This window comes from Gastrolobium bilobum, unplaced genomic scaffold (assembly GCF_033153095.1).
Source record: "Gastrolobium bilobum isolate Gb01-03AN ecotype WA unplaced genomic scaffold, APGP_CSIRO_Gbil_v1 utg1846, whole genome shotgun sequence".
Classification (NCBI taxonomy): Eukaryota; Viridiplantae; Streptophyta; class Magnoliopsida; order Fabales; family Fabaceae; genus Gastrolobium; species Gastrolobium bilobum.
The window spans coordinates 324,721-339,469 of record NW_026897931.1 but is presented as its reverse complement, the minus strand read 5'-3'; the positions used below and the strand labels follow the sequence as shown (position 1 = coordinate 339,469).

The following is a 14,749-nucleotide window of genomic DNA, read 5'->3' as shown; positions in this document are numbered from 1 at the left end:
TTCCTCGTCCACTCAAACGTGCGGCTCCTGCTAAATCTTAGTTATACTTGGCTTTGTTAGTTGGGTGTCACCAACACACAGCACCACAAGAATAAAAAAGAAAAAAGCAAAAAATATAAAGATGCTTAGGAGCAGCACTATAGTTCAGAGTGTTACTGGTGTTTGTTATAATCATATGTCATGGTTCCATTCAATTCCTAGAAATTTTAGATTCTCTTACCCTTCCCGTAATAACCCTTCATTATTATCAAACTCTGCTATTATCACGTGGAAAAGAAAGGCAAAATCTAATTCTAATCGTTCTGGAATGGGAACCTTCACAACTCGTGCATTGGCGCAGCCACTCAAGAATGCCGATGAGCTCATTGATTCTGTTGAGACGTTTATCTTCGATTGTGATGGTATGTTAATCTGATTCTCACTTCCCCTCCCATGAAAATTTGAGTTATTCTTCTAGGAATCTCTAAAATAAAGTATATCTTATTTCATTTTAGTGATTTTACAAATGAGTTTTTTTTTTTTTTTCTATAGAAACTTGTTCAAAGTCAAAGTTGTATTGATTTAATAAATGGGGATGATTAAAATTTTGTTGTAAGTTCTATGAGAAGGAATGTCTGTGTTAGTAACATTATTAGATGATAGGTACATCCTGTTAATTTTGCTAGGATCTAAAAGCATTTTTTTTTTTTTTTTTTTTTCATTTTTTGAATTCTAATTATGGATCATTTTAAGGTTAGTGTTATAATCATTGCTTTGCTTCCACTTTGTGAAAACTTCCAGGAGGTGGCAAAACGGGAATATTTCACATTTGATGGAAATCGCATGAACTTAACTACATGTGTTTTCTTTCTTTCTTTTGTAAAACAATGTTTTATTGCCTTAGATGTACATTCAGTTTGGTCCCTCACAGATGTTATGGTCTTGGGGTTCTTATCATATGATACTTATAAGCTCAAGGCTTTGGAGGCTTGATCCTCTCCAAGTGTTCACTCTCTCTTGCTTGTTATTCTATTTTTCTTAATTTATACCCTTGGTTTCTTTAATATACCTTCTTATTAGAGTTTCCTTTTCCATTAAAATTTAATTTGCAGGAGTTATATGGAAGGGTGACAGCTTAATAGAAGGAGTGCCTCAAACACTTGACATGCTTCGGTCAAAGGTTTGTGTACTACTGAAACACTAGGCATTTACCAACAAGTGTGAATATTAACTGTTTTTCAATTTATTATTGTTCCTTATCTACAAACTGAGATTCGGGTCTATTGAAAAACTGTTTTAGGGCAAAAGATTAGTTTTTGTCACCAACAACTCTACAAAGTCTAGGAAGCAATATGGAAAGAAGTTTGAGACACTTGGCCTGGATGTCAGCGAGGTTAGTCCACATTTGTTGTTCTTCACTTCCTATGTTTGCACAGAAATTGTTTAATTAATAATCATGATCTTTAACTATTGAGTTATTTCAGGAGGAGATTTTTGCATCATCTTTTGCAACTGCTGCATATTTGAAGTCCATTGATTTCCCAAAAGATAAAAAGGTAACATGTAGCATCTTTTGCCTATCAGTATGATTGAAACTAATATTAAGCATTGAATCCCCAAGCCTGGAACTTTTCTAACCTATGATGGAGCACCAGTTAAAATTTAGGGGTAATTTCACTGAGCTCCCTTGAATTCAGTGATTATTTCATTGACACCCTTTTTGTTTGGGAAATTTCATCTACCTCCCTTGCTTTTTATTTTCAAGAGGACTTTGTATAGGGTTCGTACATAAAGTAGGGGGGTATGTGCAATTCATTAGACAAAGAAGGGTATCAGGGTCTAAGAACAATACATAAAGTAACGGATGCCAGTGCAATTTCCCGAACAAGACAGGTGTCAGTGTAATATATGCTAACTTTAGGGAAGGTCAGTGTAATTCTCCTAAAATTTAGAAGTCCAAAAATTTTACATTTTAGTTTTGATCTGTTTAATACTTGCTACCTTAATTTATCGATACTAGCCATGATATCATTACAATATATATTCATTTAAAAGATGATTTACAAAGTAGTTTATATTGATGTAGTTGACTAGTAGAGGGGGATGCTTTGCATCCTCTAGCAAACCATTTTCTGCATTGGACCTTTTCCCCCTTTCTTTAAATTTTTTTGCCATAATTCTGTTTGGCATTTTCTCTTTACATTTGTAAATAAATTCACTCTACCCTTTATAATTAAGCCCAAAATAATTTAAGTCGGGCTCTTAGAATGTGTCGTTTCAGCCCTGTGGTTTTTTCTGCCAGTATAAAGTTCCCTGTTTGTTACTTCTGTTGATAGAATATTCAAATATTAGAATTTGAAATCACTTAATTCCTGAAATGCGAAGTGTGTCCTTTACTCATATGCCTTCTGTAAAGCTGCACCAGTAAGAAGCACCATTTTTTGTTGTTGTTTTGTTTGGTATAATGGTGGGGCAAAGGAGTTCGTGTTAAAGTATATTTGATCTATAAAGGATATGTATGATGAGGCTCCTAGTAATCATTAGTATGGAGGTCTAACAAAAGATTTTCCTATAGGTTTAAAAGGGGTAGAGGAAGAACCAAGAAAGCTTTAGAAGAAACCATTAAAAGAGGCCTTGCTCAAAATGTATTTGTTGAAAATTTGGTTTTTGATAGAGCCTAGTTGGCAGCGGCATTGATTGATCCATGTAGTTGAGACACCTAGTGGGACCAGGCTTGGTTGTTTCTGTAGTAATGGAGAGGCACCTACTGCTAATTAGAATACCATATGGCCTAAGATAAATTATATGACACATTTTGAAGCTTGGAATTTAAGTGATTTTAGGGCCAACCAAGGGATAAGTAAAGCTGGCCATATTCATTTGCAAACTCTTATAGTAATTGCATTGCTGAACTTAATGCTTGCTTGGTTTATGTAAACTTTATTTCTCGAGCAATACTATACAAAATTATCTTCTTTTTATTTATGTTACGCTTGAATGCAATATCTTTCACTATCTTAACTATTACTAAAACCAGTGTATGAAATTGAAAGTGAAGGACTGATATATGAGCATGATTTAGGTTTATGTAATTGGAGAAGATGGCATCTTGAAGGAGCTTGAGCTTGCTGGATATCAGTACCTTGGTGGGCCAGTATGTATTGAGTTCCAATATGCAAAAGTTTTACTGCCGACTCTGTTATATGCTTTTAAATCTGATTACTTTGCTCTTACCATATGTTTTTTTAAATCTTTTATATGCTTTTAAATCTGCTCTTTTAGACTGGGTTTGGGTGATAATGCATGGCATAAAATAGTCTCCATCATCTGTTGCATGGGTGAATGGGTTTCAGATTAATAGAAGCAGAAGCAAGGTAGTTAAAAGTCTAACAAAAACTAGTGTACATCATTTACCTAAGAAAAACTAGTGTACAACAAGATGTATATCATACTTGTAGGTGTTTCCAAGGGTGAAGGAGAAGCTAATAAGAAATATAATCCTAAAATAATAATTAAATGTAGAGAAAATGATCCAGACAGATTCACTTTGCTTCATATCATAATATGAAAGAATGACATTGTTAGATATAAAACCATTCATGAGCTTTCACCTAATAGCATAAGCTCTTGGGAGAGCTGATCATTGACAGGCATGAAAGGAGTCAGAGGACATTTATCTATGCATGTCAGAGAAGACATTTCCTAAGAATGAGAGACATTACTTGAAAGCCAAATTTAGTTCAGGGTTGCTTGTGTCATCGATTAGGTGAAATCTTCTTGTCGCTCAAACATTTCTTGTTCTAATGAACAAGGGCGACCTAATTGCGTTGAGGTTTTGTTGATTAAACATAATTTCATATGGAATGCATATATTAAATATTTCTTTTAGTATGGAATTATATATTATGTATGATTCTCTCTTGCTCTTCTTTGTGTGCATTGTTCTTTAGGAAGACGGTGGGAAAAAGATAGAGCTGAAGCCAGGGTATTTGATGGAGCATGATAAAAATGTATGTACTTATGCCTTTCTTGATAATTGCCGATTTTTTATTTAATATTATTTGTAGTTCATATCAAAAGAGTGTTTATTATTAGGTTGGAGCGGTTGTTGTTGGGTTTGATCGCTACTTCAACTACTATAAAGTCCAGTAAGATTTCAAACACCGACACCTTGTGATTGAAAAATTAAGAAGTCGTGGTTGAAAAAAAAACATGTAACACTTTTCCCCCCAAATAAAGTGTTGCAGTAAGTGGATTCAAATTCCATGCAAAAGATATGTTTTTTTAGATTTGTAGTTGTACATGCAGAAGATGACTTTTTTCCCCTTTGTGAACCAATTCTGGGTTATATCAGCATGAAATATTTTACAAAACTACATGATGTATTTTAGCAAGTGTGAAAGTTCTATTTCAAAATTCTGATAAGGTGAATAGAAATTCTGTATAATTTATTAAATACCACTTTTTACTCCTTGTTGATAGGTATGGAACACTTTGTATACGTGAAAACCCTGGATGTCTTTTCATTGCTACAAATCGAGATGCTGTCACTCATCTCACAGACGCTCAAGAATGGGCAGGTTTGTCCTTCTTCCCTCTTACTATTGATTTATGACATTGTACATAATAATAATAATCAAGTGAGTTTTTCAAATTTTCATTATCATACTACAATTAGAAAGTTAGATTGCATTAACAAAATAGCCAAATAGGTGGTTCCAAGCAGGCTATATTACAAACTCTACTATAATTATATTCAACACAATCAATTACGTGGTGGAATATGATATTGCAGTTGCTTGTTATTATCCCCATAGCTAATCATTCTTAAATTTGTATTCAAATATTCAAATATGCTATACTTTGTTGCACTTTAATTTCAGGTGGGGGCTCCATGGTTAGTGCTATCAGTGGATCTACTCAACGTGAACCACTAGTCGTTGGAAAACCCTCTACTTTTATGATGGACTACTTGGCAAACAAGTGAAGTTTTTCTATTGCCTTATTTCATATTCTTAAGTGAATGGCATATTGTTGTTTGGTTAGTTTTTACATGGTTTTCCTATGAGAAGACATGTTGCATAATAAAAATCTAACTATTTGTTTACCAAAAAAAAATCAAACTATTTGACAAAGTGTCCTTGTCCCCATATAGTTATTTTGCATGTAACATTATTATGCATGTCTATATTATACCCAGAGGCACACATATAAATAAGATGCATAATTTTACAGTATAAATAAAGGGTTTAATTTTATTTATCTCCTACACACACACAAAAGGACGTGGGTCCATGTTTTCTTCTTCTCTTTTTTCTTCTCAAATGAGTTTAATGTTTCTCATAAAAAAAAAAAAAAAATTTGCTCAAGACCCTTGACTCTGTTGTAATTTTATTGTAACAGATTTGGCATTTCGAAGTCACAGATATGTATGGTTGGGGACAGATTAGACACTGATATTTTGTTTGGACAAAATGGTGGCTGCAAAACCCTTCTTGTCCTCTCAGGGGTCACCACACTGGCCATGCTTCAGAGTCCTAACAACGCCATACAACCAGACTTCTATACCAACAAAATTTCAGATTTTCTTTCCCTGAAAGCTGCACCTGTATGACTACACACTTTATGAGATTATCCCCAAATAGTATATCTAAGAAGTAAATGGTGGGCTGAGGATAATGTTTGTACAAGTTTTTCTTAATTATTTTACTTTAAGAAGTATAATTAAAATAAAATAAAATTCTTTTCATTTTCTTTTTCAAATGGTTTTTATGTTATTTTAATTTTAAATTGCTGTTGATATAAAACTTGTTCACAATTTTACTTGGTGTTTATTTTAATTTATGTTTCATATTGGTTTTTTAAGGTTGATTGATCAATCAGAAAAGTAAATTATGTTTGGGACAGATTAGATAGACACTGATATTTTGTTTGCACAAAATGGTGGCTGCAAAACTCTTGTACTCTCAGTGTGACCAAAAACTCCATACACAGTTTCAGATTTTCTTTCCGTGAAAGCTCCAGATGTATTCCCAAAAAGTTTTTAAGAAGTAAGAAGAAAATAGGAAAATTCTTTTGATTTTCTTTTTCGAATGGCCTTTTTTTTTTAATACATAAAAACACTTTATGTATTTAATTTTAATTTACTGTCATATAAAACTCATTTACTTAAACTTATATTTCATATTAATCCATGTCTGAGCAATGAATGTCCAATCGAACGAGTACAAATGACAATAAACACATTTAATTTCATAGTAAAAAACAAATCTTTATCCAAATGGAAAGCACAACAATTAATTTGGTTTTCTTTTTCGAATGGCATTTTTGTTATATATAAAACAATACTTTGGATTTAATTTTAATTTACTTATCCAAATGGAAAGCACAAACAATTCTTTTGATTTTCTTTTTTGAATGGCATTTTTGTTATATAAAAAAATATACTTTGGATTTAATTTTAATTTACTATCATATAAAACTCATTTTTGCACAAACAACTAATTGGGATAGAAGAGAAAGAAGAGAGAATTTTTTTTTTTTATACAAGTGTCAATCTCTTGATGGAAGCACATGGGGCATTGACCCAATGTAGTTCCAGGGTTGGATCCTCCTTGGTTTTCAACCTCTGTAACCCGAGTTTGATCATCCGGCTTATGATTCCCATTACGGCCATTGTCGTCTTTGGACACCATCCCCAACACTCCATCTTTTTGTTTCTGTCCATGTTATCTGCCCTTTGTTTCTTCTCATTCTTGCTCTCTGTACCTTCCTTCTTCAACTCACAAACTTGGGATGCAGTTCTTCACAATATTGTGGAGTTTTCTTTGATGAAAGATTTTGTTGGTGAGTGTTTAGGCGTTCTATTCATTCCCAGTGACAGAGAGAAATTTCAGAAGCCTCGTTTCTCATTTTCTTGTAACGAAAATCAGCTCTACAGTTCTTGAACGTTTTGCACCATTCATGTAAATCTTAATCACAAGTGACTTCTGGGGTTCAGCCATTGAAGAGAGTTTGAGTGGAAAAAACAAGAAAAAAGAAAACAATGAGTTTTGGTCATGTATAGTTTTGTTGGTGGGGTGTTCAGTCGTTCTATTCATTCCCAATCGCGGAGAAATTTCATAAGTCTCGTTTCTCATTTTCTTGTAATGAAAATGGGTGATCTCCATTTGTTGGCACTCTTCTTCTACAGTTCTTGAACATTTTGCACCATTCATGTAAAGCTTAATCACAAGTGACTTCTGGGGTTTTCTTCGATGAAAGATTTTGTCGGTGGGTGTTCAGTCGTTCTATTCATTTCCATTCGCGGAGAAATTTCAGAAGCCTCGTTTCTCATTTTCTTGTAACGAAAATCTGCGATATCCATTTGTTGGCACTCTTCTTCTACAGTTCTTGAACGTTTTGCACCATTCATGTAAAGCTTAATCACAAGTGACTTCTGGGGTTCAGCCATTAGGGATTAGGTTTAGGATTTTCTTCTGGAGTTTTCTTTGATGAAAGATTTTGTTGGTGGGTGTTCAGTCGTTCTATTCATTCCTAGTGGCGGAGAAATTTCATTTCTCATTTTCTTGTAACGAAAATCAGCGATCTCCATTTGTTGCCACTCTTCTTCTACAGTTCTTGAACGTTTTGCACAATTCATGTAAAGCTTAATCACAAGTGACTTCTGGGGTTCAGCCATTGAAGAGAGTTTGAGTGGAGAAAACAAGAAAAAAGAAAACAATCAGTTTTGGTCTTGTATAGTTTTGTTGGTGGGTGTTCATTCGTTCTATTCATTCCCAATGGCGGAGAAATTTCGTAAGCCTCGTTTCTCATTTTCTTGTAACGAACATGAGCGATCTCCATTTGTTGGCACTCTTCTTCTACAGTTCTTGAACGTTTTGCACCATTCATGTAAAGCTTAATCACAAGTGACTTCTGGGGTTTTCTTTGATGAGAGATTTTGTTGGTGGGTGTTCAGTCGTTCTATTCATTTCCATGGGCGGAGAAATTTCAGAAGCCTCGTTTTTTCATTTTCTTGTAACGAAAATTAGCGATCTCCATTTGTTGGCACTCTTCTTCTACAGTTCTTGAACGTTTTGCACCATTCATGTAAAGCTTAATCACAAGTGACTTCTGGGGTTTAGCCATTAAAGAGAGTTTGAGTGGAAAAATAAGAAAAAAGAAAACAATCAATTTTGGTCATGTATAGATTTGTTGGTGGGTGTTCAGTCGTTCTATTCATTCCCAATGGCGGAGAAATTTCATAAGCCTCGTTTCTCATTTTCTTGTAACGAAAATCAGTGATCTCCATTTGTTGGCACTCTTCTTCTATAGTTCTTGAACGTTTTGCACCATTCGTGTAAAGCTTAATCACAAGTGACTTCTAGGGTTTTCTTTGATGAAAGATTTTGTTGGTGGGTGTTCAGTCGTTCTATTCATTCCCAATGGCGGAGAAATTTCATAAGCCTCGTTTCTAATTTTCTTGTAACGAAAATCAGCGATCTCCATTTGTTGGCACTCTTCTTCTACAGTTCTTGAACGTTTTGCACCATTCATGTAAAGCTTAATCACAAGTAACTTCTGGGGTTCAGCCATTGAAGAGAGTTTGAGTGGAAAAAACAAGAAAAAAAGAAAACAATCAGTTTTGGTCATGTAAAGTTTTGTTGGTGGGTGTTCAGTCGTTCTATTCATTCCCAATGGCGGAGAAATTTCGTAAGCCTCGTTTCTCATTTTCTTGTAACGAAAATGAGCGATCTCCAATTGTTGGCACTCTTCTTCTACAGTTCTTGAACGTTTTGCACCATTCATGTAAAGCTTAATCACAAGTGACTTCTGGGGTTTACTTTGATGAAAGATTTTGTTGGTTGGTGTTCAGTCGTTTTATTCATTTCTATTGGCGGAGAAATTTCAGAAGCCTCGTTTCTTATTTTCTTGTAACGAAAATCAGCGATCTCCATTTGTTGGCACTCTTCTTCTACAGTTCTTGATCGTTTTGCACCATTCATGTAAAGATTAATCACAAGTGACTTCGAGAGTTTTCTTTGATGAAAGATTTTGTTGGTGGGTGTTCAGTCGTTCTATTCATTCCCAATGGCAGAGAAATTTCATAAGCCTCGTTTCTCATTTTCTTGTAACGAAAATGAGCGATCTCCATTTGTTGGCACTCTCCTTCTACAGTTCTTGAACGTTTTGCACCATTCATGTAAAGCTTAATCACAAGTGACTTCTGGGGTTTTCTTTGATGAATGATTTTGTTGGTGGGTGTTCTGTCGTTCTATTCATATCCATTGGCGGAGAAATTTCAGAAGCCTCATTTCTCATTTTCTTGTAACGAAAATCAGCGATCTCCATTTGTTGGCACTCTTCTTCTACAGTTCTACGTTTTGCACCATTCATGTAAAGCTTAATCACAAGTGACTTCTGGGGTTCAGCCATTAGGGATTAGGGTTTAGGATTTTCTTTTGGATTTTTCTTTGATGAAAGATTTTGTTGGTGGGTGTTCAGTCGTTCTATTCATTCCTAGTGGCAGAGAAATTTCATTTCTCATTTTCTTGTAACGAAAATGAGCGATCTCCATTTGTTGGCACTCTTCTTCTACAGTTCTTGAACGTTTTGCACCATTCATGTAAAGCTTAATCACAAGTGACTTTTGGGGTTCAGCCATTGAAGAGAGTTTGAGTGGAAAAACAAGAAAAAAGAAAACAATTAGTTTTGGTCTTGTATAGTTTTGTTGGTGGGTGTTCAGTCGTTCTATTCATTCCCAATGGCGGAGAAATTTTGTAAGCCTCGTTTCTCATTTTCTTGTAACGAAAATGAGCGATCTCCATTTGTTGGCACTCTTCTTCTACAGTTCTTGAACGTTTTGCACCATTCATGTAAAGATTAATCACAAGTGACTTCGGGAGTTTTCTTTGATGAAAGATTTTGTTGGTGGGTGTTCAGTCGTTCTATTCATTCCCAATGGCAGAGAAATTTCATAAGCCTCGTTTCTCATTTTCTTGTAACGAAAATGAGCGATCTCCATTTGTTGGCACTCTCCTTCTACAGTTCTTGAACGTTTTGCACCATTCATGTAAAGCTTAATCACAAGTGACTTCTGGGGTTTTCTTTGATGAATGATTTTGTTGGTGGGTGTTCTGTCGTTCTATTCATATCCATTGGCGGAGAAATTTCAGAAGCCTCATTTCTCATTTTCTTGTAACGAAAATCAGCGATCTCCATTTGTTGGCACTCTTCTTCTACAGTTCTTGAACGTTTTGCACCATTCATGTAAAGCTTAATCACAAGTGACTTATGGGGTTCAGCCATTAGGGATTAGGGTTTAGGATTTTCTTTTGGATTTTTCTTTGATGAAAGATTTTGTTGGTGGGTGTTCAGTCGTTCTATTCATTCCTAGTGGCAGAGAAATTTCATTTCTCATTTTCTTGTAACGAAAATGAGCGATCTCCATTTGTTGGCACTCTTCTTCTACAGTTCTTGAACGTTTTGCACCATTCATGTAAAGCTTAATCACAAGTGACTTTTGGGGTTCAGCCATTGAAGAGAGTTTGAGTGGAAAAACAAGAAAAAAGAAAACAATTAGTTTTGGTCTTGTATAGTTTTGTTGGTGGGTGTTCAGTCGTTCTATTCATTCCCAATGGCGGAGAAATTTTGTAAGCCTCGTTTCTCATTTTCTTGTAACGAAAATGAGCGATCTCCATTTGTTGGCACTCTTCTTCTACAGTTCTTGAACGTTTTGCACCATTCATGTAAATATTAATCACAAGTGACTTCGGGAGTTTTCTTTGATGAAAGATTTTGTTGGTGGGTGTTCAGTCGTTCTATTCATTCCCAATGGCAGAGAAATTTCATAAGCCTCGTTTCTCATTTTCTTGTAACGAAAATGAGCGATCTCCATTTGTTGGCACTCTCCTTCTACAGTTCTTGAACGTTTTGCACCATTCATGTAAAGCTTAATCACAAGTGACTTCTGGGGTTTTCTTTGATGAATGATTTTGTTGGTGGGTGTTCTGTCGTTCTATTCATATCCATTGGCGGAGAAATTTCAGAAGCCTCATTTCTCATTTTCTTGTAACGAAAATCAGCGATCTCCATTTGTTGGCACTCTTCTTCTACAGTTCTTGAACGTTTTGCACCATTCATGTAAAGCTTAATCACAAGTGACTTCTGGGGTTCAGCCATTAGGGATTAGGGTTTAGGATTTTCTTTTGGATTTTTCTTTGATGAAAGATTTTGTTGGTGGGTGTTCAGTCGTTCTATTCATTCCTAGTGGCAGAGAAATTTCATTTCTCATTTTCTTGTAACGAAAATGAGCGATCTCTATTTGTTGGCACTCTTCTTCTACAGTTCTTGAACGTTTTGCACCATTCATGTAAAGCTTAATCACAAGTGACTTTTGGGGTTCAGCCATTGAAGAGAGTTTGAGTGGAAAAACAAGAAAAAAGAAAACAATTAGTTTTGTTCTTGTATAGTTTTGTTGGTGGGTGTTCAGTCGTTCTATTCATTCCCAATGGCGGAGAAATTTTGTAAGCCTCGTTTCTCATTTTCTTGTAACGAAAATGAGCGATCTCCATTTGTTGGCACTCTTCTTCTACAGTTCTTGAACGTTTTGCACCATTCATGTAAAGATTAATCACAAGTGACTTCGGGAGTTTTCTTTGATGAAAGATTTTGTTGGTGGGTGTTCAGTCGTTCTATTCATTCCCAATGGCAGAGAAATTTCATAAGCCTCGTTTCTCATTTTCTTGTAACGAAAATGAGCGATCTCCATTTGTTGGCACTCTCCTTCTACAGTTCTTGAACGTTTTGCACCATTCATGTAAAGCTTAATCACAAGTGACTTCTGGGGTTTTCTTTGATGAATGATTTTGTTGGTGGGTGTTCTGTCGTTCTATTCATATCCATTGGCGGAGAAATTTCAGAAGCCTCATTTCTCATTTTCTTGTAACGAAAATCAGCGATCTCCATTTGTTGGCACTCTTCTTCTACAGTTCTTGAACGTTTTGCACCATTCATGTAAAGCTTAATCACAAGTGACTTCTGGGGTTCAGCCATTAGGGATTAGGGTTTAGGATTTTCTTTTGGATTTTTCTTTGATGAAAGATTTTGTTGGTGGGTGTTCAGTCGTTCTATTCATTCCTAGTGGCAGAGAAATTTCATTTCTCATTTTCTTGTAACGAAAATGAGCGATCTCTATTTGTTGGCACTCTTCTTCTACAGTTCTTGAACGTTTTGCACCATTCATGTAAAGCTTAATCACAAGTGACTTCTGGGGTTCAGCCATTGAAGAGAGTTTGAGTGGAAAAAACAAGAAAAAAGAAAACAATCAGTTTTGATCATGTATAGTTTTGTTGGTGGGTGTTGAGTCGTTCTATTCATTCCCAATGGCGGAGAAATTTCGTAAGCCCCGTTTCTCATTTTCTTGTAACGAAAATGAGCGATCTCCAATTGTTGGCACTCTTCTTCTACAGTTCTTGAACGTTTTGCACCATTCATGTAAAGCTTAATCACAAGTGACTTATAGGGTTCAGCCATTGAAAAGAGAGTTTGAATGGAAAAAACAAGAAAAAAGAAAATAATCAGATTTGGTCGTGGAAACAATGTAAGTTTTGTTGTTGAGGTTGACAGTGTCTTTTATGGTGGTATTGGTGGAGGGTGTCTCATATCTCGTGTCTTTTATGTTTCTCAAATTTTCATTGTAATTTTTTTGTTTCCTAAATTTTTACAATTTAATTAAGCTCACTTAGATATTTATTAATTATAAAATTATATCTAAGCCTTTTAGGGTTTAGGATTTAGGGATTTTATTCATGTAAAATTTAATCACAAATGACTTCTATTTTTTTTTGCTTCTGGGTTCAGCCATTGAAGAGAGAGTTTGAGTGGAAAAAACAAGAAAAAAGAAAACAATCAGATTTGATCTTTGGTCGTGTATAAGGCTTGACAGTGTCTTTTATGGTGGTATTGGTGGAGGGTGTCTCGTATCTCGTGTCTCTTATGATTTCTCAAATTTTCATTATAATTTTTTTGCTTCTAAATTTATTACAATTTAATTAAGCTTTCACTTAGATTTATTAATTATAAAATTATATCTAAGGTTTTAGGGTTTAGCCATTGAAGAGAGAGTTTGAGTGGAAAAAACAAGAAAAAAAAACAATCAGATTTGATCGTGTAAACAATCAGATTTGGTCGTGTATAAAGGCTTGACAGTGTCTTTTATGGTGGTATTGGTGGAGGGTGTCTCGTATCTCGTGTCTCTTATGATTTCTCAAATTTTCATTATAATTTTTTTGTTTCTAAAATTTTTACAATTTAATTAAGCTTTCACTTAGATATATTAATTATAAAATTATATCTAAGGTTTTAGGGTTTAGGATTTTTTAAAATCTCCACATAATTTCGATAGTTATAAACATCACTTTACATTTTTTTAAATGTTAAAAGTGTAAAAATGTTGCAATAAAATTTATGAAACTTATTTAAAATTTTTGTATTACTTGATGGAAGGAGCACATGGGCCATGATCACTCAAATATTTTCCCAAATAAAATGGGCCAAAAAATGTTACTTAATAACTGAAATTCTCATAAATTCTCATTGACAACAAGGAGATATTAGATGTACACTAACAAAGACAAAGATAGTAGTAAAGAAAAAAAAAAAGCACCCAAACAACTAATTACAATATGAAACGGATACCCTTTTGACCTGCCATCCTTAAATGGTAATTAAAAGGCAAACACACATCTATTAGGAGATAGAAATAACATCAAATTCTCCAACGAATCAAAGAATATGACTAACAGAGAACTCGTAACTGAAAAAGAAGCATGAGCAGAAAAAAGAGTGTTGTTTCTTGATTGAAAAGCAATTAAACTTGAAAAGGCCATGGCCAATCCTTCAAATCCTCTTCTTGCTGCACCTTAGCACTCCTCATAGCAACAACTCCATTATTACCACCTTCAACATAAGCATAATACTTCAAGAAAAATGCAAGTGTCAAAACCACCCACTCCAAGCAAAATATCAAAATAGTGAGTCCACCACCCAACTTGAGTATCACAGAAGCATCCTCTTCTCTCACATAAGACTTCAACTCCCCAAGAAAATCTTGTGTCCTTGTGAATATCAGCACCGAAACTGAACCCTGAAATATGGCAGTGAGCACTGTGGCCACCATGTGAGCAGAATACCAACGGTTAGCACCTGAGACAGCTGCACAACCTGCCACAGCACCTGCAATGGTTAAGACGTGGAGAAGGATCAAGAAGAAGCCACACAGAGAAGGTAAGAGGCGCAGAGAGAGGGTGAGGAAGATGCAACTAGAGGCTGCACCCAAGAGTATGTAGTTGCAGAAAAGGAACACCTTGTGGATGTGGTAATGTTTTGGAGTCACTGACCCATTGTTCATGGAGATACCCATTTGGGTTGTGAAAGGAAAAGAAAGCAACTTTATGGTATGGAATTGGAAACTATGTATGAAGAAGAAGAAGAAGAAGCAATGGAATGTGTGAACTGAAGTGGTTGTCTTGTGTTGTTTTTGATTTGGCTAGGTTTGATGTTAATATAGTAAGATTCTGGGGTCACCAGGCACAACGGTCATATTTTGTCATTCATGTTGGAATATGACCGTTGGGGGGAAAGTATTAAAAGCCATCTTTGCTGTAACGGTAAGTTTCTAAGACCTATTCTCTTTCTTTTTCTTTTCTTTTTTTAACATCTTTTTGTGTTGGCATTTTTTATTTTTTATTTATTTTCGATTGATTACTTGTTTCTTAGCTTCCCCAAT

At 35.0% G+C, this 14,749-nt stretch overlaps 2 protein-coding genes across 3 annotated transcripts; one reads left to right on the top strand and one right to left on the bottom strand.

Annotated features, from left to right (window-relative positions):
- LOC133311498 (phosphoglycolate phosphatase 1A, chloroplastic-like) lies at window positions 1–5,802 on the top strand. Of its 2 annotated transcripts, none has more exons than XM_061512553.1 (10): window positions 1–401; window positions 1,092–1,159; window positions 1,280–1,372; window positions 1,455–1,535; window positions 3,062–3,133; window positions 3,930–3,989; window positions 4,075–4,127; window positions 4,462–4,559; window positions 4,863–4,962; window positions 5,383–5,802. In XM_061512553.1, the coding sequence occupies exons 1-10, from the start codon at window positions 122–124 to the stop codon at window positions 5,591–5,593; spliced, it is 1,116 nt and encodes a 371-aa protein (XP_061368537.1). In that variant the 5' UTR covers window positions 1–121; the 3' UTR covers window positions 5,594–5,802. The 2 variants fall into 2 exon arrangements, with proteins under 2 accessions (XP_061368537.1, XP_061368536.1); XM_061512552.1 differs by having other exon boundaries at window positions 5–401; window positions 1,464–1,535.
- An 8,029-nt stretch (window positions 5,803–13,831) lies between these two features.
- On the bottom strand, window positions 13,832–14,395 carry LOC133311522 (uncharacterized). The gene has a single exon (XM_061512579.1). The coding sequence runs from the start codon at window positions 14,381–14,383 to the stop codon at window positions 13,832–13,834; it is 552 nt and encodes a 183-aa protein (XP_061368563.1). The 5' UTR covers window positions 14,384–14,395.
- Between the last annotated feature and the right edge of the window lie 354 nt (window positions 14,396–14,749).